The sequence below is a fragment of the Pangasianodon hypophthalmus genome, chromosome 22 (assembly GCF_027358585.1).
Source record: "Pangasianodon hypophthalmus isolate fPanHyp1 chromosome 22, fPanHyp1.pri, whole genome shotgun sequence".
Lineage (NCBI taxonomy): Eukaryota > Metazoa > Chordata > Actinopteri > Siluriformes > Pangasiidae > Pangasianodon > Pangasianodon hypophthalmus.
The window spans coordinates 2,266,386-2,293,853 of record NC_069731.1 but is presented as its reverse complement, the minus strand read 5'-3'; the positions used below and the strand labels follow the sequence as shown (position 1 = coordinate 2,293,853).

Sequence of the window (27,468 nt, the reverse complement as noted above, 5' to 3'; positions counted from 1 at the left end):
CATAACTTTAATACTACTTAACCAAACACCTATAAATAGGTGCATGAGCTTAAGTTTCATTTGGAAAAATTCCTAAATGCCGAATGTGTGAAACCATTTTAAACACTTCCCAGAAAGCACACAGGTACAGAGTGTGTTGGTGTGTGTTGGTTAGCAGTGTGCTCAGAGCTACACTCCTGTTACTGAGAGAACGTACATGGAGGTGATGAGTGCTGCACTACGACCAGCTCTTCTTCTAGTAAACACTTTATCAGCTCTCTGTAAGCTGTTTATTAAGACAAAAGTCCAATGTGCCTCAGTATCTGTAGTGGTGCAGGGGTTAGTGTCACAGGCTCTGGTGTGTAACAGCCCTGGTTTGAGTCTGTGTGTTTTACTTTCGTGTTAGGGCAGGGTTGCGTATATGAAGGTGAAAAGGGTTATAAAATAACATGTTAGTATGAGATCCTGTAGCTCAAATGGATGAGCTCTGCCTCTGGGTTGTGAGGTTGCTGGTTCAAACCCCAGCCAGGACTCTAGGATATGAGCGTAGATGGTTCGGAAGTCGGTGGTGGGATGAGTGGTGCGGAAGATACCGAAGAGCATGGCTCAGTGGGGGGGTAATATCCGGGCAGCTGCCCCCCCAGGGTCAGCACAGGTGAAGAAAGGGGTTATGAAGCTTGAAGAGAGAGTGCTGACTTAGTTTTGCATAATAGAGTGTGTTGCAAAAAACCCTATCACACTCAGTTTTTCAAGGATTTCCCAGCAGCATTCACCCCAGCCACCAGTTCCCCACATCAACCCCTTTCTCCTTCTCCTCCACACAACACACTGAGCACAGGGACAAGCCAGATTCAAACCAGCAACCTCTCAATCCAGAGGCAAGCCTTTTACCACAAAGCCACCAAATCCCACACTGACCCAGTGCTGTCATAGCGCCTTTGTGTTTTAAAATGACACCCGCAGAACAAACCCAAAAATATAATACACTCCACATCACACTCGGTAATGACACACACATCAGGGCAAACCACTTCACGTGTAAGTTTTATGTCTGTGGAAAAAAGTTGTTTTTCACATTCTTCTTTAAAGGATCCAGTAATCGTAAACACTCGTTTATTGTTAATATCTGTATATTTCTTCTTTTCCAGGAGATTCATAAAGTACAAGCTAATCATTTTGTTTACATTTAAAAACGGTACAACCAGAAATGCTTAAAGAAGGGAGTAACTTCATTAGAGAGAGAGAGAGAGAGAGAGTGTGTGTGTGTGTACTGTAGCAGGTTCTCCAAGATGCAGGAGAAAATGTATACAACTGTACGAAAGTGAACCTGAGAGAGGGATCACACTAAATAGCTACTTTCTGCTTTGCGTTACAGAATTTCTTTACAGCCCTTTTGCTCAGTAGTGTATCAGTGCACACACTCTCAGGGCACGAAACTGCCCCGTCCTCATCGCTGAGGTGGTACCCTTACCTTCTGTACCCTGAATATGAATCTTTCACCTGGAAATGTGGATATAATAACCTTTAAACTGATTTAAGGTACATACTTTGACATTTTGGAGTAAAGTTTTAATGCTACACTTCATGCACTTTGTAGGAATGAGAGATATAAAAGGTGTAAAAGGTGTAAAAGGTATAAAAGGTGTAAAAGGTATAAAAGGTGTAAAAGGTGTAAAAGGTGTAGACCTGATGGTACCAGCTGAGGAACGAGGAAAGGTGCAGTTTATTACCCCCTTTTTTCTGATAGTGTAAGAGAATGTTTAGAAGCTTTCCATTCAGAGATTCACACTCTGATACACACACATACAGAAAGGTTACATGAACTTCACGTGAAATTAACACACCTAGTGCACGTGCGATTTTCACGCAGTTCATTTATCACGTGATTTTCTGACACGAATAACTCTTTTTCACAGGTGATGTCATGTGTGTTAACTGAGTTCACGCGCAGTTTCAGGGCACAGACATGCTGAAATCACGTGATTCTGGATGTAATTCTAATTCACACGTGAACTGGATGTGATTATTAGACCCCTGATCACTTTATTACTCAGATATTTAACAAGAACGTTTCTTTGTCTCCATTTCGAGGGTGCACTGTGGTACTCTGTGTGTGTGTGTGTGTGTGTGTGTGTGTGTAAGTTTTATTATCAGTGCTGATTTTTAGAAGATTTAGTTTGTAAGAAGACAAACGTTTTGGTGTACGTGTGGGAAAAACTGAAACTGGAGCACTTCCTCCTTCAGGAGGTGAAAATATGAATAGAAACTCACACAGATTTTTTAGATCAGCCATTTTAACACACACACACACACACACACACACACGGCTAATTAAATAATTAATTACTTCACTTCTAACACGCGTAGCCTATCTAGAGCTAATCATCAGTGTTGAGTGTACACACACACACACACACACACACACACACACCCCGCGCGCGCGCGCACGAGCAGGCACACACATTCCCCCTGCAGCCTGCACACACATTCCCCCTGCAGCCTGCACACACTCCTCGCCAAGGGGAGAGGAAGTGAAGCCATCTCTCAGGTCCTGAGTGAGCTGGTGTTGGGAAATGCTCGCAGTGCGCTTGTGGAACAGGTTTCTCGCCTGCTAGATATTCTCGAGCTCGAGCTATAAATAAGCCAGTCGTGGGCGCGCTGCGGATTCAGGCCGGATTTGGATGGAGGCTTCGTGCGCAAATGGATTTGTGCTGCGTCTCAGAGCGCGTAACTCAGACAGCGGGCGCGTTCTCGCGGGGTTGCCATGGTTACGCATCCTCCAGCACATAGACTAGATGAAGGATGAGATCAGATTTTTTTTTTTATCAGACTCTTGGTGATCATATTTGGAAATCTGGAGATCAGTGGATGATGATGATGATGATGATGACGATGATGATGATCAGTGCTGGATGTGGACGCTGACTTGCTCAAGCCTTTAAACACAAGAGAAACTTTTCAGGTGTGTGTTCTATACGTACTGGAATTTCACATTTTAGTGTGTGTGTGTGTGAGAGAGAGAGAGAGAGAGAGACGCAGTACTGAGTTCTGTCTTCTGTGCGCCTCTCAAGGTTGAATCCGGAATTTTCTCGCTCTACATCCGTGAACTGATTTTCCGACGACCCGTTTTTCTCTCCTCTGGCGCATTGTGTAAGCGAGGGTTAGCCCACATCTGCATGCAGGAACAGCTGGAGCTGGAACTGGGAAGCAAGGATTAGTCGCTGTGATGAGAGAAAGAGGCATGGCCATGTTTTGGAGGATTCTCTCCGCGCTCAGCTTCGACTGTTTGAAAAGCACTCCAGCTTCATCTCAGAGGTGAGTGAGCGCCTTTCAACTCTCATCTCACATCAGCTCACATCAGCACACGTTAGCTCTCACATCAGCTCTCACATCGGCTCACATCAGCTCTCACATCGGCTCACATCAGCTCTCACATCGGCACACATTGGCTCACATCAGCTCTCACATCAGCTCTCACATCAGCTCTCACTATGGCACACATCAGCTCACATCAGCTCTCACATCAGCTCACATCAGCTCACATCAGCTCTCACATCAGCTCTCACATCGGCTCACATCAGCTCACATCAGCTCTCACATCAGCTCTCACATCGGCTCACATCAGCTCTCACATCAGCTCTCACATCAGCTCTCACATCAGCTCTCACATCAGCTAACATCAGCTCTCACATCAGCTCTCACATCGGCTCACATCAGCTCACATCAGCTCTCACATCAGCTCTCACATCAGCTAACATCAGCTCTCACATCAGCTCTCACATCGGCTCACATCAGCTCACATCAGCTCTCACATCAGCTCTCACATCGGTACACATCGGCTCACATCAGCTCTCACATCAGCTCTCACATCAGCTCACATCAGCTCTCACATCGGCACACATCGGCTCTCACATCGGCTCTCACATCAGCTCACATCGGCTCTCACATCGGCTCTCACATCAGCTCACATCGGCTCTCACATCAGCTCTCACATCAGCTCTCACATCGGCTCACATCGGCACACATCGGCTCACATCAGCTCTCACATCGGCTCACATCAGCTCTCACATCGGCTCACATCGGCACACATCGGCTCACATCGGCTCACATCAGCTCTCACATCAGCTCTCACATCGGCACACATCAGCTCACATCAGCTCTCACATCAGCTCACATCAGCGCTCACATCAGCACTCACATCAGCTCTCACATCGGCTCACGTCAGCTCACGTTAGCTCTCACATCGGCACACATCGGCTCACATCAGCTCTCACATCAGCTCTCACTATGGCACACATCAGCTCACATCAGCTCTCATCAGCGCTCACATCAGCTCTCACATCAGCTCACATCAGCTCTCACATCAGCTCTCACATCGGCTCACATCAGCTCTCACATCGGCTCACATCGGCACACATCAGCTCTCACATCAGCTCTCACATCAGCTCTCACATCGGCTCACATCAGCTCTCACATCGGCTCACATCAGCTCTCACATCGGCTCACATCAGCTCACATCAGCTCTCACATCAGCTCTCACATCGGCTCACATCGGCACACATCAGCTCTCACATCAGCTCTCACATCAGCTCTCACATCGGCTCACATCAGCTCTCACATCGGCTCACATCAGCTCTCACATCAGCTCTCACATCGGCTCACATCAGCTCTCACATCGGCTCACATCGGCACACATCAGCTCTCACATCAGCTCACATCAGCGCTCACATCAGCACTCACATCAGCTCACACATCAGCTCACATCAGCTCTCACATCAGCTCACATCAGCGCTCACATCAGCACTCACATCAGCTCACACATCAGCTCACATCAGCTCTCACATCAGCTCTCACATCAGCTCACATCAGCTCACATCAGCTCTCACATCAGCTCACATCAGCTCACATCAGCTCTCACATCAGCTCACATCGGCACACATCAGCTCTCACATCAGCATTAACCTGTTTCTATGGTGATGAATGAAACTATTTTCACTCAAACTCAGAAATATGATTTCCTTTTTTTCCAACAAGAACAGACAATAACTGTGTAATAATAAATTAGTTTTGTTAGAACAAAGCTTTCTCACACTCACCAGGTTAACCATGAACAGGAAATTACAAAATAAATAAATAAAATAAATAAATAAATAAAAACCGCAAGCTGCGATCTGCGGGGTCCAAGCAGGCTTCAGAAATATCGCCGCCAGTGCCCAGATCTTCCCAAGTTATACACAACTATAAAAAGACCATAGATTAACATATTTATCAAGTTTTGTGAAGACAGCTCAGTGTTGATCACGTGAATTATATCTGCTGAAATCTGATTGGCTCATGGCGGCCATGTTTTTTTTAACTACCCCAGTCATCATTAAAAAATTAGCACCATTTACAGGTTAGCAGAACGATAAAGCACGCCAAATTTCAGCTCAGTCGGAATTACAATTAACCGGAACATAACCCCTCCCCTTATCTACGACCACGCCGCAAATTTTGCACACCTCTTCAGAAACTTGTACTAACCATGCCATGTGAATCCATGCAACCAGTCCTGAGTTACAGCTGTTTGGCTAAACCAAATTCCACCCCACTAGAGCTGACTGGCATGTGGAGGCCATATTATTTACAAATCTCAACACTTGGTGCTTGGACCCCTAATAAATGAATAAACCACAGTTAGCTGCTACAGCAAACAGCATGCAGATGCTCTCTGGTCTGAGTTGCTCTTCTATGTACATTTTAAAAAAAATTCTCATCATGATGTGGCACAGTCTCAGCCACTTAGTGTCTTTTCTCTTTTCTCCACACAAGCATCAGGATCTTGTAGGTTGGCTCTGATCACTTCCTTGGTCTGTGGTTGGTCATCTGTCCTGTGAGCCCGTTTTTGTAAAAGTAGGAGGTTCTTGGCCATGTTTATTCACTAAACGTAGCAGGTTTTTTTTAGCAGCCTGACTCTTCGGCACTGCACTAATTCATGCTCTACACTATAATGATCATTTTTATGACAGTCTTCCAGCGAAAGTGATTGTAGTGCTTTACATTTACTCCCATACAGGAGGTTTCTTGCCCTGCTTATCAATGTGTTACGCTTTTGTCTTTGATCATTTGTATTTGTTCTTTCAAGGCTTGACTATATTGAACCGAAAACCAGTTGCAGTTCCGCATCCAACTAATTTATTTATTGTAAGATGATACCCAAATCAATAAATTAACGTAAATTTTAATAATTCTTCATGAAATGTTTTCAAAACATTGCTCAGGTTTCCTGCTCCTCAAGCTCTGCTTCCTCACGACCAGGAATACCGGCATCTCTGTCTATAGTACAGTTTGGATTTATAAACCAGAAAGAATTTAACAATGGGGCCAAGAAAAAAACAAATGCACCAGGACTGCGTTCCTGCTTCTCAAACTTGCTCTCCTTTTCTTCAACCTACAACACTAAAATTTCACAGCACTGTGAATCATGATTTTAATAAAACCACTGAAAGTGTTTTAATCTCCACTGCAAAAGAGTAAGAAAAATGAAACTTTTCCATCCTCAGGTCGTCCATGAAGCTGGGCTCCAGCCAGGCGTCGAGCGTCGAGAGCAGCTCTCTGACCGGCAGCCTGTCCCCGGGCTCGGACCTTCAGCCTCACTGCCAGTGCTGCATCTCCTACGCTGCCCGCCTCAGACGCCTCTCCTGCGGCCACCTGTACTGCGAGCCCTGCACCATCCGCATCGTCAACATGGCCTTCGAGGACATCGAGGGTCTGGCCGAGTACCCCTGCCCCGTCTGCAAGTCCCTGCGCCACTTCAACGGCTTCGACTACTCACCACTCGGAAGTCAAAGACGGCTGATCGTGGAGAAAGATGACCAGCGGGACTAAATGTTCATGTCATGAACATACATGTCGAGAATTTGAATTTTTTTCGCCTGACAGCGAATGGACACTGTGGAGAATGTTGTCTCAGAAATGGAATCTCATTCATTGACTCATGAATTTTCAGAATGGACAAACTGTAATTATTTTGCAATCCTGAATATGCTACAGGAGATTTGCTAACAAAACAAACTAGCTAGCTTGAGAGAGAATTCTTCATTCCTGGATATAAATAGTTAGATCTGTATAATTATGATTTAATAACTAGTAGGACATTTTTTAAATGGCCATAAGATGTTTATTGCTGTAAAATGTGTCCACTTTGTGATTTGTGATTGTTGCAGCCAAAGCGAACACCTTGTAATTTTAATATTCACCAAAAATGCAATCACGTGTCAGAGTTTCGTAATCAGACTGTGCTTTTGTATACGGAAGAAAAAAACGCATATAGAAAACAGTATTGCATTTCCATTGTGACATGACTGCCTTATTATTCGATTATTTAAGATTATACCTCAGCGCTGTTGAATTCTGGATTCTGATTGGTCAGAAGGTGTTGATTAATTTCCTACAACAGCAGCTCTGACAGTAGTGCAGGTTTATATTAATGCGCTCGTTCCAGTACATTATTGTTTCTATAGTAACAGCTCATTCACAGGGACTTACATGAACACTCCATATATAAATGGATTAAAAAATATTTTCTGAACAAACAGAGAAGTTTAGTCAACATTAATAGAAGGAGTCTCCAGTATCAGAGGTAAAGCTGTAGCTTCTCCACCATCTTCAGGACAGAGGAGTTTACGCTTCTTTGCGGTTTCTCAGTAACATGATAAGGTGTGTTTTTTGTCTTAACTTCAAGAGAGAGAGGAAAAAAGAGAGGTTGGTGAGGGAACGACTGTTTATAGATGCTATAGTGCAAGTAACTTGTTTCAAGGATGTTCCACAACATTAAATGTAACTATAAACAGATAAAAAGTACACCACCTTTTTGTAAACGAATGAAAATTTTAAGCATTGGTAAACTGCTGTGGTATAAGAAGAGTAAAACGTTTCAGGAAATGGTGTTATAGGAAAATAATCAGGGTGGTAACTAACTCCGCTTCATCACATCACCCTGTCGTTAATTAATTTCCTATAACAGCATAACACAGTGTTTTATTCCTTACTTACAGTCTCTTTTTGGTGTTTGCTGCCTGATCTCCATGAACTGAAGACTCTAGTTTGTTTTCAGTGTGCACTGTTTGACTGGTTAAGTTATTTTCGTATCCCGTGCTGTGGATGACAGTATTGAGTAAATTTGCACTGAAATATTGACGATGAACCTCATGCTTCTTGTAAAGTGATGGTGTAAATATTTATTTTCATACAAATATAAAATCGTCACAAATCTCATCATGTTGTCAGTTTTCATTTCTACAAATTCTTCATCAATTCATCCATGAAAAAATGCATTTTCAGTCACCAAGGTCTGGACTTGTTCATCTAGAGCAAGCCAAGCTGATACAAATCAGAGTAAAAGGAAAAAGAGGAAATGAGTTTCTCCTTCCTGTACCACCAGGGATAAACAAACCAGCTCGCTGTGTGGGAACACCACACAATACGACTGCAATAACTCACTCGCTGCCTTTCAGCCTGTGAAAAATGACCGCGGAAGATCAATTAGGAGGAACAAGCACTCTGTCATTTCCTCAAAGAGGAAGCTGCGTCTGTGGGCCAGACGTTCAGGCATCTGATAAAACTGCTTCGAGAAAGGCGTGGCAGTAAATAAACGCAGGCAGACGCTTATTTCAGGGGCACTGTGTATTTTATATTTTAGATATCCTATAACACGTTGTTAATGCAGAATTACAGCGCCCAGTACCTTTTCTTCTGGTTCAAGTACAACACATACAGCTCAAACAATTCAGATAAAACACAACTGATAAACAAATGTGAGAAATCTTTCTGAGTACACACAGTGGCAGCATTTTAGACAACCATATCATCATCATCATCATCAATACAAATGTTTTTTTTTTTTTAAATATACAGTGTGGTCCAAAAGTCTGAGAGTGCTAGTGAAAATACTTCAATTGTGCATTCTTTTCTAATTTAATAAAACATTTTTCAATTTCAAACTACATTATAATTAGAACCTTAGACATATTTACATGAATTTCAGAATTTCTTGGTATTTGTTTCGCCCCTTTTTGCTTTAACGTCTTGAGATGGTGTGAACTGTGGAGCCGTGTTAGATCAAATCCATCCTCGATGGAAGAGGCTTGAAGAAAATCTGACCAAAATCTGACCATTTATACAAAGAAGTTAACATGATCGAGATCATAAAACTTAACTAGTGACCTAGAAATAGTGCAAAGTCTAGAATACTGAATATCTAAGACATTGAACATTTCCTCTCTTCTTTGTTTATTTCTTGTTTTCAGTTTGCTCTCAGACTTTTGGAATCCTCTGTACATATATATATGGAGGTCTTTGTAAGTCTGGTGAAAAGTCACATACAGACACTGAAAGAAGCAGTGGAAGAAGTACCAAAGTTTTGTGCAGTACGTACGTACAAATAAAAAAAATGACAATATAAACAAGTAATTAAATATTAGCATGAAAGTTCTGTCTCTGATCGTACAGTCCATACACACCATCTCATAGCTGTGGCATGATCATAGGACTCGTTCTCATTAAACCATAACTGGTCACACAACATGGCTTAAATAGTCACCAATAACTCAGAGATGGGAATGTTATAAATAATTTACTTGCTGCAAAATTTGTGTCTTCCTTCTTCGTTAACACCGGACCTAAAGTATCATAGTGCTACATTATATGTGTATATATATTACACACACACACCTTGTATTGTAACTCGTGTATATACACACACCTTCTCCTCCTCCTCCCACCTGTTAATGTTATTTAGGTTAAGTCCTAATGGACCATTGAGTTGCATACACACCACACACCACACACCACACGCCATCTAGTGGAGATGAAAAGAACATTAATCCTCAAAATCCCCATTTTCTTTTATCCATTTTTTGAGGAGTGGAAGCAGGTATTTGGCATGAACTGGACAATTATTGGGGGGGGATTACACAATAACACAATTAACAAAATAACACAGTTAACGCAATTCACATGCTCCTGTTATGAGGAATTATGATTAAATTCTGCCGTATGTATCTTTTTTGGACCGTTTTACATCCTATTGTGCATTAAAGAGTGAGAATGTGCTTGAAATGTAATACGTCTACAGTCACCTACAATATCACTATTACAGCACCCTGCATAAATTTTCACCCCCTTTAACTTATCCTGGAACTGAAATATACTTAATGGTCTGTAACAAGTTGGGAGAAATATCAATATAATTATTTACAGATAAAAACTTAGAAGTTGTGATTGCGTTGATCTAAAACCGCTACATTAGTTGCTATCAATAGTCATATAATTAATTAGTTAACCTGTGAAATGTGCAATTGTGATCTGAATATAAATACACCTGTGCTGGAAGAACCCAGAGCTTGATAGAGTATATACCTAAACTAGCAGCATCATGAAGACTAAAAAGCAATCTGGGAGACATTTCTGGAAAAGTATGAATCAGGGTTTTAAAAATATCCCAAACTTTGAACATCATTAAATCTATTATTTCAAAAAAAAAAAAAAAGAAAAGAATATGGCACAACCACGACTCTGCCTAAAGGAGGCTGTCCACCAAAAGTAAGAGGGGATTGGTCAGAGGCACAACCAAGAGGCCAAGGGTTAGGCCAAATATTATGCTACCACCACCATGCGTCACAGTGGGGATGCATGAGTCCATTTCAGTTTCATGTTCTAACACAAAAAACAATGTGGGAAAGTCCAAAGGGGTTGAATACTTTTGCAAAGCACTGTATATTACACACTACTATACTCTACTAGTAGTATATACTATTAAGTACTATATACACATATAAGTAACTTTGTATTAAATACTCAGGATAAAGGAATGCTGTGCTTTTTCCCTAATCGGAGTACCGAGATTTTACCACATGGCTGAGATGTGTGCTGATTATGGAAAGTGCTTTGTATTCAGTGAAACAGAGCGAATATTTCTAACACTTGGTCCTGTGAGAAGATTTAATCCCATGTGCATGGTTTAATTCTCCTACCTAAAGCTCAGCGAGGCTTGTGCCCCAGTGAGCTGCTACTCTTGGGCAGTTTGGCACTAGAACTCGAGGTGGGGCGACCAAACAGGAACGTGTGTTTGGGTCCGTCGCTGTAGCCAGAACGTCCTGAAATGCGGCTCGGACTCTCCTGATGAGAGCTCCTGGATGATGAGGAGGAAGAGGAGGAGGAAGAGGAAGAGGAAGAAGAAGAGGAAGAAGAGGAGGAAGAGGAAAAGAGGAATGTGCCGTTGTTGGTGTTCTGGTTGAGATTGGAGCCGAGGCGGCGGTGTTCCTGTCTCTTGCGGTTTTGAGGACGGCCCGTGGAGGCCTGGGCCAAACGTTCTCGCAGGTTCTCCACCTCCCATGCCAGCTGTTCCACCGGGTGCCTCGTGTTAGACGACATCGGGTACGTGAAAGCCTAAAACAGATGGGCGTTTCTCATCATCTTAATTATGCGCAACGTATTTTGCATAACCATCACAAACCAAACATAAAACCATAACACAAATTATAAAGCACCTGAAACAAAACAATTTGTATATTAAATGAGAAACTTTAAATCTGATGGACAGACCTTGAAATTAGATTTAATTAATTCAGTTTAAGTCATTTCTTACTTTTCTTCATTTTGAGCATGATTCCTATTTCTGACCATTTGTATTACATTTTATCCTTAATAGTTTGTTCTTGTATCTAAGGGATCACCTTTTTGGTTAGCTGAGCCCTTTAAATTGGCAAAATTATTTTCCTCAAGCAGCCATTGAAATAACGCCATTATACATACAAGTAAAAACTATAATAATGCCATTTTAAACTATTACATTCTCTAAAATGGTACACTGTACACTGAAATATTCGGCTGCTTCTGTGCCCAGGTAGGCGTGATTAAAATGATAATGAAAGATGAAAGGCTCTGGATAATACTTGCATTAGATCATTAAATCTTCCTGATACTTAGAAAATTCTTCTTCCTTCCTCTTCTTGTTCATCCACCTGTAATTCTATTTTACTGACAAGAGATCTGTCAATTTGAAATGATTTTAAAGCTGAAGATTTTTGAGCAAGACTTAACTAGCTATCATATTAACTTACATTAAGCTAACCAGTAACAATGACCAATTACTTTTAACAATTGCTTCAAAGTCACTGTAAAAGGCCTATTGTTTTTTATTTAATTAGACAATGACATTTTCATCTCACAAACTGCTGCAAAGACATCATAAAAAGCCATAATTTACTTGATTGCTATTTTAAAATAAGCATAAAGCAAGTACCTGCGCATGCAGTGCCCCTCTCAGGTAGCAGTTCCTCCAGATGTGCACGCAGGGCCCCAGGAGCAGGGGCAGCAGAGGCCCGTGGGGTTCGTGAAGGCTGGAGGGTAGTGGTTCGGCTCTGATCAGGCGCTCGAGAGCAGGCAGGCCCTCACAAGATGGAGCCCTGTTGTGGCTCTTTTTGTAGGAACCCGAACCTCCTCCACTTCTCCACGGCAGCAGGTTGGAAGGACAGGAAAAGACACCACGCGAGAGCAAGAACACTGATCCTACGGCGCTGTCACTCTGAGCAGGGAGGGAGAGAGAGAGAGAGAGATAGTGGAAGAAGAGAGATAAGCATTGAGAGGCTACTTTACACTCTGTGAACTAGGAAATGAGGTGCTCTAATCAGGCTGAGAATTTAATTAGGAGAGGGAATTGAATTTGGCACAGTTGTTTTTTAAAGCTGGCCTGGTTTTAAAAGAGCACCTTTGCCCAACTAGGACAGTTAAAAAATTTAATTAGCATCCAATGACTCAACACAAGTAATAATGACCCAGATCGCCTCCACATACCCACCCACATGCCCCTCCACTGGCCCACCTGTATTATCACCCACATGCCCACCCACGTGCCCCCTTACATGTCCACCTTTATGCTTACTCACATGCCCCTCTCCATGCCCTCCTGCGTCCTCATCCACATGTCCTCCCATATCATCAAAAACATTCCCACCAGCATGCCCTCAGGCATGCCCTCCGATATATACCCCCCCCCCCCCCCCCCCCCCCATCCAGTATCCTCACCCACATGCCCTCCCATATGCCTTTCCACATGCCCACCAATATACCTTATCCTCAGCCATATGCCCTCAGGCATGCCCTCCTGTATACTCACCCACTCAGGCTCCAGGTTGGTGTTGAGGTTGCCGTTGAGGACAGGTGCAGGGGAAACGGGTCGGCACACGGGCTGGGTGAACAGGGCCCGTCTCTGACTGCTGTACTGCAGGGCCCAGTCCCACACGGGGGGGTACGGAGGGTCCACCGGCTCCTCGGCCGAGCCTCTGGGTAACTCTCTCAGCCCGTTTACTGGAGTGTAGCTCGGCGACAAATGCTGCGAAAAAGTTGGTTTCCAGCAAAATCAGCTAAAAAGCATTATATCAAATATCAAGAGACATGTAAAAGTGCACAATGTACTGGATATTTGTTTATTAAAGGGGTTGTCTGTAATTTTTAGCTCCTTCTGCTGAGTGCAGAAGTGACAAGTGACAAGTCTTTCCCTTTCAACCCCACACATCCAATCTTTTAGGGGAAACAGGCAGAGTTGAGCAGCTGCTCCTGTTCTCATTTACATTCTCATTTACAAACAGCTTGTCACATTGCAAAGAAACCACGAAGAAGCGTAAACTCCTCTGTCCTGAAGATGTCGGAAAACCTAAAGTTACAGCTTTACCTCTAACTGTTACAAAGCCCTGACACTGGAGACTCCTTACATAAATGTTAAAGAAACACATTTTTCCTTACAGAAAACCTCACCCACATCAAGCACTATTGTCAGAGCTGCTGTCCTAGGAAATTAATCAACACCTTCTGACCAATCAATGTGGTATTAAAAAAAAAAAAGGACTAAATCCCGGGTGTGTATGTGACCTGGTTGTGTGTGTGTGTGTGTGTGTGTGTGTACCTGTGATCGGCGACATCGCTCTCTCTGACAGTTGGCCAGGAAGGTGCTGAACAGTGGCAGCTGCACGCTGTCATGCAGGGCCAGCAGGTAGGCTTCAGTCAGCTGGAAACGGGCTGGAAACTGAGCCCACAGCTGCCACACACAGTCCAGGAAGAGCAGGAAGATTGGAGCCTGAACACACCAAACACATCACACCAAAACACACATGTCACACTCCTTTATTTTCTTAACTTTGTGCACATGCTCATTTTCAGACTTCATTTCAGACCACAGAGTGTTTTTTTTTTTTTAAGCAGAAGTCAAATCCACACGGGCACTTAATTAGGATTCATGTTTTGGGCCATTATCTTATTAAGCGATCAGTCTATAGAACTAAGCCTTAACCTCTTGATAGAGGTCATGTTGTATTACTTTAGCTTATTCGCAAAAGGGAAAAAAAGGGGGGGGGCTGGGTGCCAATATTTCTTGAGTTAGCTGCATTCTCACCTCCTCTTTGTCGGTGTCTCGGTGGTAGTTGATGCGGCTGAGGAACCGGTGCCCCGCCATCACCCACTCCTTCTGCACGAGGCTCTGAAAGCCAGCGATGGTGCGGCAGTGCGGGTCACACATCACCTGCACCAGACTGGACACCACGCAGTTCATGTCCCGGTCCTCTGGCTCTGCAGATACACAACACCGGTTAGCACGACGTTAATGACATATAGGAAAGAAATATTCGAGCACTCAGTGCAATCAAACGGGATGAGAGCCAAGTCCTGACCTGCTTCTATACACAAATTTGGTATTCATGAAAATCCTGTACATTCAGAAAAGTGTTCGTAGCCTACTCGTGCTCCTGAGTGCGTATAAATGTGTGTGTAAGAAGACCAACTAACGTAACCCTTGACTTGATCAACTTCAAATCATATAATCTGCATGGATTACTGCACATACATTTACAGTATTTAGCAGACATTTAGCCCTTATCCAGAGTGACTTACAGAAGAGCTTAGCATGTCTATCAAAAACACATCCTCACACTAGTTTACTAGGTCATGGACTAAGAAGACCATCCAGAACATCAGAAATCAAGATGTGTTGGTGTGTGTTGATTATCCAAAAAAGCCTGACGTTTTATTTCACTGATTTAAATTATTAGATTTCTGTCCTGTTAGACTCATTTTAATGTTGACTCAGTGTGTGTGTGTGTGTGTGTGTGTGTGTGTGTGTGTGTGATTTTGCACTTGTTAATGATGAAAGTATCAGTAGCTTGTAATATGAGAATTGTGTGTAAGTATCTTTGATTAGCTGTAATAAGAAACTTTGAAAACAAAACATTAATTTCTAAATATTCAAAAGCAAAATAAGAGAAACCCTGTAGAATACATCAGCGAAACAGTCACTCCTGTAGCACTGAGCCCTCTTGTGGTTGCATTGGTCTTGGTATCTTATTTATTTTTTCCATCACAACGCATCTGGTGAACAGGTTTTAGTGTGATGGATGAGCAGGCTGAGAACACCACTGACACTGTTATTTATTGTTATTTCTAAAGGTTTACTGAAGGGTCAGTGTTAGTGTGCGCCAAGATTTTTACACCAATATGAATTCATTTAACGAATATCCTTTCATGATTCTGGTGTGTTTTAAATTAGGATTGTTCTGCATAAAAATGTCACACCTAATATGTGGAACATGACTCAGGCTTTCGCACATACAGATCATCACCAACCTACAGTTTTGCAAAGAAAATAAATAAATAATCATGTTCATTCATCTCAGATCATCAGGGTATTTTTAGCGGAGTCGAGTCACTCAGAGCGGAGGAGGCGAGGCAGTGTATAAATGTTTCCTCTCTGCTAATGTTTAAAAAAAAACAATGATGAAAACACACCTTGTAGAACGACGGTTAATTGCCCTTTTTGGAGCAAGCAGGACACTTCTGCAGCTTTTCTTAGACAGCACCTAACACACACACACACACACACACACACAAATACATTTAACTCGTACACTCAAAGTGTTAAGGGCTCTATTTTAGAAATCCTTTCAGACGGAGAAATCTGTTGTAGGGTTCTACTCAGAACCTTTAAGGTTCTGCATTTTAAAGCAAAGTCTTTCTGTATATAAAGTACATCTGTATGTAACAGAATTGTAGGCGGATCTACATATGAGCTCGGTTTGTGATGTCACTAAATAAACTCCACGGCTTTGGACTAATCATGCCAGAGATTACAAGAAATCCAATTTGCATATTCATGCATATTCATAGATCCCGGGTGTAGAAATGTTTATAATATTTATTGGATAGTAAATAATATATTATTCTACATGGATTATTTTTAATGGTTTAAAATGACAGGTTCAGCCCAGTTTTTCTACTTTCCCATCAAATATATTAAAAGAGAATCTGGTAAATTCATTTAGCTTACTGAGTGAATGTATAATATCATATCATCCATAAGCTGATTGAATGTAATTAGTTTACACAAGCAGTTTATGGAAAACGGTTCCATCAGGGGCCATCTGGCTTTTCATTTCTTAATTCAGTTAGTGACTAGAGCCAATAATCATGAGGCAGAAATGAATTACAGGGAAGTCATTTCATTCTGGAAAGTGTTGCTGTAAACTCAGATGATTTCGTTTTTACAGCTCAGGGAGTCGGGGGTTAGAGACGAGTCACGGCTGAGTGCTAAAAATCTCTCGTACCTGGTGTAATCCAGCCAGTGAGTTCCCTCCAGAGTGGAAAGCCACTTATCATCCGGCACAGACATGGAGGAAGAAATATCTGTAAAAAGTGATATAAAGTCAACAAACTCCTGTCGAGTTAGCAAATTATTTTCTACAACAGCAGCTCTGACAGCAGTGCAGCTGCAAATCACAGGTTTATTAAAATAATACATTATAGTTTCTATAGTAACAGCTCGTTCCCAGAGACTTGTACAGCGGACGCTTCACATTAACCAATTAACAGTCCTTGAAATCGATTTTAGAATTCACTTTTCACAGAGAAAGAAAGGGAGAAACAACGTAGGAAAGCTGTGTGTGAATTTCAAAATCGACTGACTGTATCAAGAAGGAACAAATCTGTCCTCATTAATCGCTCTCGCTCTTGACGGAGAACAGAAACAACAGGTAATTATTTTAAGCAGTCATTACTATCTCTGCTGTCCTTTTAAATTCGACACGCTGCGCTCTCTCACACACTGCGCACTGAGACGATGAAAGTTTTCTACAGGAATCCGGACACTCGTTAAATGCTGGAACACTTGCACTGAACAAAATGGAGATTATGTAGAAAAATGATATGCTTCTGTGACACCTATTTACAATATACAATGCAAAAAAAGGTTTTCAGTTGACTCACACACACAGTTTTTTTTGGCAGGATTTCATCTTTTGCAGTATAAATGTACTTTAAAATCCAGATGAGCAGATGAGGAAAATGAAGCTACCACACTCTGCTACAGCTATGCAAGGATTTTACAGATAAACAAGATAAAACATAACTTTATTGATCAGGGATGGGAAAATCTAGTGTTAGAGCAGCATACAAATATTAGACGACAACAAAGACAAAAAAAAGACAAAACTGAGATAATCGTGATCTCATTTCTGAACAAACCTGAAAGAATCGTCCAGCCCTAGGGGACCATTTCACAGATCTGTGCATCTGTATACATTAGAATCATTCTTTCTTTACATTCTTTATCTTTATCACGCATATGTTGTCTTCTAATATTTGTACGTTGCTCTAACGCTGGAATTTTGCACTCCTGATCAATAGTGTTGTTTTATCTTGTGAACGCAGCCTGTGGACTGTTGGTTTATGACTCAGAGGTTAAGCCAGCATGGTAAATTCCTCACCTCCGAGGCACAGGGAGCGCAGTCGTGTGTGTGCGAGCTGCACATCCGCTGGCGAAGGCATTTCATCCCCGAGATCCATAACCACACACTGCGTCTGGCCACCGAACAGGATCAGCTCCAGGTTCCTGCTCAGGACAGCACTGTTAGAAAACTTATTACGCTCCAACACAATATACAGCATGTACATTACACTATTAGTGCATTAGCATTTGACTATTGTATTATCTACACAGATATTTAATGACCCTGGTATTAAAATGTATCTGGGATTTTGGCGTTTATACTAAATTTGTTAATTACAAATTTAATTAATTACATCAATTTTATTGCTCGGAGAACTTTCACTTTTTTAAGCGTTTCCTCCAAAGTCTGGGATAAACTTGGTATTATAAGGTTCTATTAGCTAGCCAATCATCAGTCCAGCATGAATACTCAACATAGCCACTGTTCTATTAACACACTCTGTTAACACAGTAACACGCTCTATTAACACACTGAGAGAAAAGAGTCGAAGCCTCAGCGTGGTGAACCAGAGGAAAAAGTAAAACTGCAGATGTTTAGCTTGATGAGATTAATAAACAGTGTATGATAAAGGATTGGTCTACTGTACTCGCCGTTCTCATATGGAGGTATTTCTCTCTATATCAGAGAAGTAACGAATAAAACGCACTGTGTCGTGCTGTTATAGTAAAATAATCAGTGACAAGGTGGTGTGATCAAGCGGAGATCTTGTTTTCACAAAAAAAAATAGATTAATTAATTAAAAAAAACGCAGCTTGTTACCACGTTACTGAGAAACCAAAACGCTTATCCTGCTCTGTCCTGAAGATTTCGAAAATCTAAAGTCACAGCTTTACCTCTAACTGTTACAAAGCACTGACACTGGAGACTCCTTCCATAGATAAGCGTCTCCTTACAGAAAACTTCAACATATCAACGATTACACAGACCATTTCCGAGCATCCAACAACGCAACAAAACAATAACTGATTCAAATGAATATTAATATATTCAAATTAATATTAATGCATTAATATAAACCTGTGATTTGCAGCTGCACTATTGTCAGAGCTGCTGTTAGAAAAAAATTAAACCTTCTGACCAATCAGAATCGGGGATTCAACAGAGCTGTGGTATAATGTTAGCATGAAATATTACTGAGATTAGCTAGTGTGTGGTTGCGTAGGAACATGTATGTTTTCACGTAAGACTAGATAGTTAAATTTATTTTAAGGTAGATTTAGAAAGTGAAATAGTTCGCATTTAATATCTTACACAACACGTTAAAAAAGTGGACTTAATATACATCTCAGAATTTTGAGAACGTACGTTTAAACAGATGTTGTGCTGCTGTAAATGTGAGTTCTGCTAGCTTGAAGGTCAAAACATCTCTTCAACCAGACAAAACATTAGAGCACTAAGGTCACGGTGTGTATGTGTGTATTAAATGGCTACAAACCGGATATCGTCCTTCTCGTGATAGATGTTGTTCTGAAAGCTGGCCATGCGCAGCAGGTCACTGCCGCGCGGATGCCGCCAACACCAGCGCTGCAGAGAGCGAATCAGATTAGACACCACACTGATGTACGCAGAATTTTACTGTAAAATCCTGCACACGCCCTCGAGGCCCAGTTTATACTCACTGGGATGCGACCGTCGTTAAAATGGGCGAATGTTTTCTTCAGCTCCGTGTCGAGGACCTTCTGAGGAACCACGTTAAACCTGGACAGGCTGGAGAACAGAAAGAAAAATGTCTACTGCAGAAGGGAAAAAAAATACAAGCAAAACATTCCAGATGCATTCCAGGTAATCTGAAACATGATCTGAAAATCTGCTCTCTAAATCAAGAAGAAGGAATTTTGTATAAAAACATACAACAGAATTAAAAAAAAAAAAAAGAAAGCATCAGTGACGATTAAATTAAACAGCGATTAATCAGTGAGCTGTTCAACAGGTAGTGATGGGACTTTCATATTTCTCTGCATTCTCCTTTTTACTTTCATTTATTCATTTAACATGAGAAAAACATATTTTTGTATATGTATAGGCATACACTGTGTAACTTAACTGCATGGATTTATATTATAAATTTGAATGTTTCCTATATATTTTAATAATTTATATTCAAAAATATTGCCCAAAATACATTTTAAACCAGATTAAAAAACACAGCTATACTATTTGATTAATGTAAATGTAATTAATTAAAAAAAGAAACTTGTTAAAAATTAATCAACACCTTCTGACCAATCAGATTCAAGAATTTAACAGCACCATAAAATCATTTTTACATTTTAAAGTTTACATTTACATTTTGAAATTGGAATAACCAGAAGTTTTCTCCTTTCTTAAAATGAGGTGAGTGCAGAGTGACAGTAGGACCAGACCGAGATATCATACAGCCGATGTTTTAAATCAGCTGATATTAAAAATTCCACAGATTTTTCAGCATTAGTCGAAATCATACTGATGTCTAAACTGTAAATCTGGATACTTTACTGCAAATCTGCTTTTGTTTCAGTTCGAGCTAAACATTATTTAATTGTTTTACTCTTACAAGTACTTAAATTGGCCTGTTTTTTTTTTTTTTTTGAGGTGTGTGATTAATTTTAAATTAAGATCAGTTAAATTATCAGTTATTGAAATTTCTAGAGCACTAAGGGTGCAGTTTGTAACATTTACCATTTAAAACTGTTTCTCTGCCTTTAATAATCATATTATGTATATTACATACACCTAAGCAAAATCAGCATTCTCAATATTGCAGTGTATCGCATCTGTAGTTTCTTTATTTCAAGCTTCTCTTCACGTCTTTCTGGCCCTGACCTTTGCTCCGCCCCCAGCTGAAAGTTCTGTGGAAAATGTGTGGTGTGTGTTTTGTAGGAAATCTCGTCATCACTTATACTGTGATACTGTAATTCACCTCACAGGCAGCAGAGGGCACTAAAACACACACACCACCCCTTAAAAAAAAATCAGTGACTTATTTGTCATCTTATATATCATATCTCATGTATACTGGAATTCTTCTTAGCTCGTTAAAGGTGCAGGTTTGTGTTACCTGGTGGACATTTCGAAGCGGTCGTTGACGGCGCTGACCCTCCAGCCGGTGGCTCCGGTCCTCTCCAGCTCCTGCTCCCAGTCCGCTGCGCTCTCGTACCAGTTCATGCTCGGGTCACGCCTCCGGTTGCTCAGGAACTGTTTCATTTCTGCACATGGAGATGGAGAGAGACTGAGCGTGAAACTATTAGATGGTGCGGTGACAATATGGAGGCACTAGTGCGATGAGCATGAACCCGACCAGACACACACACACATACACACACACACACACACACACACACACACACACACACACACACACACGGCTTGAGAGGGTTGAGTAAAGGCCAGGAGGTCGTGTTACTCTGCATTATTCAGCTGCTTAATGGCCGCTCAGAGGAGAGCTGCTCGGCTCACGTATCTTCATATGATTTTATTTGAATATCAAATGTTAGGGTGCAGATGATAATGAGGACAATCAGTGCGCACTCAGGAAACGCAGCTGCTCCTACTGGCATGTGGGCTAAAACATCCTGCTCTGATTGTTTGAGAGACTGTTTTAATACCAAAGGAATCCCTCCTAATTAAGAACGACATTGTGTAAACAGCAGGGATATGAGATGATCGCTGCGTCGGAGAACGTTAATCATGAGAGCTGACTTTCACTCACCGATACTTCCCAAAGCTGCGTTCTGGAAGGACAGGATGGTGCTGGGTTTCAGCGGCTGGTATGTCTTGGCGATGGTGTACGTAATCTACAGAGGAATGAATTCACATCTGAATACGTCACAAGTGTTACTGAATTAACTCTCACATCGTTATAATCTCAATTATTCATACACACACAGGCCTAAACATGTCCACATTCACCATGTATTAAAGGCTATTTAATAATAAGTATGTTATAATATATTTAATAATAAATGCTGACATGAAATATATTTACAAAATTACATTTTGGGTCTGAAAGTAGTTTTCACTGTCATATAGTCTAAGCAGCAGTATTTAAAATGAGAATGAAATAATATACTTTATTGGTTCAAATGTTAAAATCTCATCCGTGGCTTGGAGTCCAAGAGAGCAAAATTTCTGTGCTTTTTGGGTGGGAGGGGCATAGACTCTCTCTCCTGTCAATCACAGCAACACTAGCCAATCGCAGGAGTCTGTGAGCTCATGTATGCAGAAGAGGGCGGAAAGCGCTTTCGTCCGAGTGTTACACAGCGCTGTGACACAGCAGTTCGAAAAACTTACAGATAAACAAACAAAGGAGCAATTGTAATGCTGGATTGTTTTTGAGGATTTTATGGTTGTACTTTATTCTTATACTGTGATAATCCTTTTGACAATTATCTGTTACACTGTAGGCATTCCAGTGAGCTGAATTTGTGTTATTATAACATTCTCGAATAATATTGTACGAGAAACTTCCCAACTTTCAGTATAAACTTGTGATATTTACTAGATAAATATTTGTTTATTATATAACTCATTTTATTATGTTTTAATAATATATTTTAATTAATTTATTAATTTATAATTAATTTGGTTATTTTATTTTATATATTTATTGTATATTTATGATACCTCTGAAAACCCCGCCTTACATTCCCCTTTTACTTTGCTGAAGTCATAATTCTCTAACAGCGTCATATAAAGGTCATGAACAGTAAAACAGTGTTAATATGTGTGATGTATTGTGAACCGTATGGAGCCTTTTCTTGAGTAAATTTGAAACACTTGTTTCCACAGACACTTCAACTATACATTGTTTGTATGAAAAGATGAACAGCTGTGTGTTAGCTAGTGTAGCTCAGCGTCAGTATTTCGTTCATATTATTGCCTAGCGATAGTGCGTCGTGACTTTGACCACTTAAACAGCAAGAGCATTGTGCGTTCGAGCGCTCACACACCTCCACAGCCTGAGTGTCAGGAGTGAGTCTGTCAAACAGGAAGCAGAGGACGCGCAGGTCTCTGCAGTACAGCACCAGCTCCTCAGGAGTGAACTTCAGAGAGGAGTTAGAGGTTACCAGTTTAGTCCGGGATGGTCCCACTGAAACAGAGAACACACCAGAACGTAAACACAGCTGATAAGCAAAAAATACATAAAAATCTGACTGACTCTGACACGGAGCTGTTTGATGTCCGACTGTCTTACCGGCAACAACCTTCTCAATGGAGGCCAAAGCGACGTCATGGTCTCCAAGGAGCACAGGATCGGCATTGTCCTAAACAAAAGAGGAAAGGGAAAGCAGATAAAGAGATGGTGGTATGCAAAACAGATAAGTGTTCATCTGTGGAGTGTTATCTGAACCGGATACTTCATCAGAGATGGAAGATAGGGGATTCAAACCTATTCATCTATTCACAACCTACTTTAAAAGCAGTGGCTGGTTAGCAGAGCACACGCTTGTCACGCAACCTGGCCACTGGTGATTATGCTAGCTGGTCTGCACTTAGCCACATGATGAAGTGTTTCTTTATAAAAGCGACTCACGTCTGGTCTCGGGCTGTCCTGAGGCACAAAGGCCACCCGGAAATGGGTGCAGAACAGCGTTCCTGACAGCCAGCCTCCTCCTTCTTTAGGTGAGAGCTTCTTCCTCACCAGAACGGCTCTCTGGAGGACACACTCCCCTAAAACAAGCAGACAGTAAAATTAACAATGCACATAAATCAACATTTCTATCCTGATGGGCGTGGTCTCTTCAAGGAGTGTCTCAATCCTGAAAAAAATCTCTGCACAACCTCTTTTTTTTAAATACAGGATATAACGCAATCTTTACCAGCATGTCAGTCCAGACAGAGATATCTATAAAATACTGGTGGTTATTTCTACTGCTCAAGGTAAAATATGGCGTAATCTTTCCACACACAAGTACGCAGACATGATGGATTTGGATGGATATGGATGGGAATAAAACCACAGGAGATACTCCCACCTCCAAAAGTGAAGCTAACCCTGTCTGAATAGAGCTTTACTCGATTTTGAGTTTGAAAAAGCTCAGCAGTCAAGCCCATAAACGCTACAATCAGTGTGTTTACGCTGAGCGTTCCCTGAGCTACTCTGCCGCTTCCTGTACCAACTCACCATCTCGGACACTTTCATCTACACCTCATGGGGAAACAGCTGGAGAAGAAAGAAACCTGCTCTTCCCAGCTGGATAAAACACACACACACACACACACACACAGGAAAGTTCATTCCCTCGGAACAAACTCCTCACATATTCCCTCACGTATTTATGATCTCGGTGACATTCCCAATGATGTGCTGAGTTTACAAACTTCAAACAAAGTTTTAAATTTACCCCAAATTCAGTGAAGCCATCTTTCACTAGAGTTTCACTAGAGCTATGATGCTAACGTCGCAACCAAATACGGGAAGTCGATCTCACTGAAAATAAAAAACCTATTTAAAAAAAATATTGCTTTATATTGCAATATTACTTTGTGAAATCACATTTCTAAATAAACAAACAGTTTTGTACATCAAATATAAAAAACGATTAACTGCCACTGAGTACTTTAGGAAGTTAAAAAAAAAAAAAAAGAAGAAAAATTTAGAACTTATTAGAAATATATAAATATATAGTTCGTTCACTCAATCCTGTTACCTGAACACATTCATCTCTGTCACATGATCAACAGGAAGCGTCATCCACATTTCCTGAAGATCACGGGAAGAAGAAAAGTAAGCTTTCTCAATCTTTTCTCTTTATTTACAGTGAGACTGTTATACGAGGTCGCTTTAAAATACAATCTCGTTACCCAAATTATAGATTTAATGTAAACTACTATTTTTTTTTAAAAATCGTTAGAATGTCCTTAATGTCCATAAAGATTAAGTATTAATATGTGTTTAAGACGTACAAGGTCGAAATGGCACCTCAATCGTAGAATCACCCATAACATGTTTGTTTCGTTAAGTCATTAAGGTTCTAACATGGATCGCACATATAATAGTTGGAAATATGGTAACAACTAAAATGTGGAAAAATCTTCCAAGCCTCTGTTGGTCATAAAGCGATGACGTGGTCGTGAGATGTAGCAGTCAAAAAGTCTGTATCGTATAAAACAGAAACAAGAGCGAATAAACAATGGTGTAATCCAGACAGAGGCAGCTGTAATCAGAAGTCCACCTCAGAAGCAAACGTAGCCATGCACGTCTGGTTTGGCCCGACTGCACACGCGCTAAACTCTGAGCTCGCTTCCTTAAAGGGAAATTTCCCCCCTAAAATTTTCCCTACTTGCTTTAATTAGATGCCGTTGCTATGATGAATGAAACCCTTTTTTCTTTTCATTTAACCAGCAGCCTTATTAAAGACACAAAAAGAAATCCTGCTTTTGACCAAAAACTTGTGCACCATCTGGCGAGCCTGAAAAAGATTTCTTTCTCATTCCCAAAACCAGGCTGGAGGTGTTCGGAAAATATGCAGCGGTTCAAAGAGCTTTCAAGGCCAAAAAAAAAAAAAGATTTATTCACTGAAATGTTCCTTTAAGCTCATGCCTGTTAGGAAGCTCAGACATTCCTTGGGCATCCTGGGACGCAGATGCGAGGCTGGCCAGAGGAAATGAGGAGCACTGAGGGAGGAATCTGCAAACGCTGGCTATGATGAAATGTTTAAACCATGGATCCATCGATACACATGCTTTTACTCATGCTCATAAAATGCTCTGATACTAACATCTGACACCAGGTGATGTAAGCTTAGGTGTACGGTGTCACAGGAAACGAGCAGACGACACGAAATGACAGCAAAATGGACGTATTTCAGTCTTAATCAAAGCAGACTACAAACTGTGCTCTGTGAAAATATCAAGAGGAGTAATCTACAGTGTCTTCCTACAAGTAACCCGATTAAACATCTTTACTGTTTTTAAACAGTGTTTAATAGAGAGCGTGAGGATGACCGACTTGAGCGTGCAGAGCATTATCAGCGGGCGTGGTCATTAAAAACAAGGGCGAGATGTCATATATTGTGCGTACGAGTGTGAAGCAGTGAAGCGAGCATGTAGAGAAACTGTCGCTTATCAGAAAGCAGTTCACTTCAGCGAGCACTGAGCCGCTTTGCTCGTGAGATTGAGATTTCGCTTGCTGATACTACACTGTTCACACTCTCTGCTATTAAAGATGTCGTTTATATGCCAATACACTCCTCATGTTGCATCATTAGCAAACAACTGACATAAACAGAGCTAAAGTAAATGTGCCATGATGCCAGTGACTGATGAATAGTAACTAACTCATTTTGTTATCAACAAATTGCAAAAACTTGTAATCGGTCAGAAAAAAGGGTATTTTTGTGTCACTAGTTTAAACATACTTTATGTTTAGCAGTTTTTGTGTAAACAAGTTCAAGTTCCTACTCAAAGGATGCTGCAATGCTTTTGGAAAACGAGCCTCATCGTCTGCTTTATGAAGCATCCTGAGAGAGTTTCCAGCTTGGCTGATCCACACCACATGCTGCACATACATTTTCCAGTTTGTTTTTTTTTTCGTCCATCTTGCTCTCCAAAAGATGGTAGCGTGTTCTCAAGCTCCCTGTGTTCTCATTCTGCGGATGGCCTGTTTATTCAGCTTTTACAGCTTTCACAGCGCATCTGCTGAACATCACATGGAAGTCAAATAAAGCTCTACTGAATCTCTGTGCAAGTCCAGAGCAGCAAACTCCATTAACACCTCTTCTGTTTTCCGCAAGTTTTCAGATAAATCAGAAGATTTGGTAGTGAAGGTGGTTACAAAGTGCATGAGATATCCAGAGCAAAATTCAAACATGCCAGCAATCCAAGTAAGAAGCAGTGTGTGTCATCTTGTAGACAGATCAGATGACTGTACACAAGCCGCAGCCTCTGCTACGTGAGCAGGCTCCTCTCTGGTGTGTGTTTGAGAGAACTGAGTATTGAGTAAATCCTCCAGCCCCTTCGTGATCCATTAACCTCCAATGGCTGATTGGGTTTCTGCCCTTCCGTGTTACGTGAGATAAGGACAAACACTGGCGGACTTTTACATGCTGTAATGTCCGAGCAATACGAGCACTATCGCTTAGCCACTTTCACTAGCTACAGTGTGTGTGTGTGTGTGTGTGTGTACCTCTACTTCTAACAGAAATGTAATCAAAAATAAAGGGTACAGCCAATTAAATCAATATTGTTAAAAAAATTAGTTTATGCAATACAGTATGTGTTCATTTTGAGACAGGTGAGAAAGCTGGTAAGAAAGCGAGTGAGAAAGCGGGTGAGAAAGCGGGTGAGAAAGCTGGTAAGAAAGCGAGTGAGAAAGCGGGTGAGAAAGCTGGTAAGAAAGCGAGTGAGAAAGCGGATGAGAAAGCGGGTGAGAAAGCGGATGAGAAAGCGGATGAGAAAGCGGGTGAGAAAGCGGATGAGAGAGCAGGTGAGAAAGCGAGTGAGAAAGCGAGTGAGAGAGCGGGTGAGAGAGCGGGTGAGAGAGCGGGTGAGAGAGCGGGTGAGAAAGCGGGTGAGAGAGCGGGTGAGAGAGCGGGTGAGAGAGCGGATGAGAAAGCGGATGGGAAAGCGGGTGAGAAAGCGGGTGAGAAAGCGGATGAGAAAGCGGGTGAGAAAGCGGGTGAGAAAGCGAGTGAGAAAGCGGGTGAGAAAGCGAGTGAGAAAGCGAGTGAGAGAGCGGGTGAGAGAGCGGGTGAGAGAG

At 41.4% G+C, this 27,468-nt stretch overlaps 1 protein-coding gene across 3 annotated transcripts in view; it reads right to left on the bottom strand.

Moving 5' to 3' along the window:
* Window positions 1-8,809: 8,809 nt before the first annotated feature.
* mtmr11 (myotubularin related protein 11) overlaps window positions 8,810-27,468 on the bottom strand; it is a 31,136-nt gene continuing 12,477 nt past the window's right edge. For all 3 annotated transcript variants that reach the window (XM_034298164.2, XM_026924609.3, XM_053228036.1), the window contains exons 3-17: window positions 23,302-23,438; window positions 22,963-23,032; window positions 22,718-22,857; window positions 21,478-21,562; window positions 20,827-20,974; window positions 19,409-19,496; window positions 19,225-19,313; window positions 17,766-17,890; window positions 16,608-16,686; window positions 15,793-15,863; window positions 14,408-14,580; window positions 13,922-14,092; window positions 13,136-13,351; window positions 12,263-12,544; window positions 8,810-11,406 (exon numbers count right to left, since the gene is read on the bottom strand). In XM_034298164.2, the coding sequence (XP_034154055.1) occupies window positions 10,999-11,406; window positions 12,263-12,544; window positions 13,136-13,351; window positions 13,922-14,092; window positions 14,408-14,580; window positions 15,793-15,863; window positions 16,608-16,686; window positions 17,766-17,890; window positions 19,225-19,313; window positions 19,409-19,496; window positions 20,827-20,974; window positions 21,478-21,562; window positions 22,718-22,857; window positions 22,963-23,032; window positions 23,302-23,438 (2,282 nt within the window). In that variant the 3' untranslated portion in view covers window positions 8,810-10,998. The remainder of the gene's footprint in view (window positions 11,407-12,262; window positions 12,545-13,135; window positions 13,352-13,921; window positions 14,093-14,407; window positions 14,581-15,792; window positions 15,864-16,607; window positions 16,687-17,765; window positions 17,891-19,224; window positions 19,314-19,408; window positions 19,497-20,826; window positions 20,975-21,477; window positions 21,563-22,717; window positions 22,858-22,962; window positions 23,033-23,301; window positions 23,439-27,468) is intronic.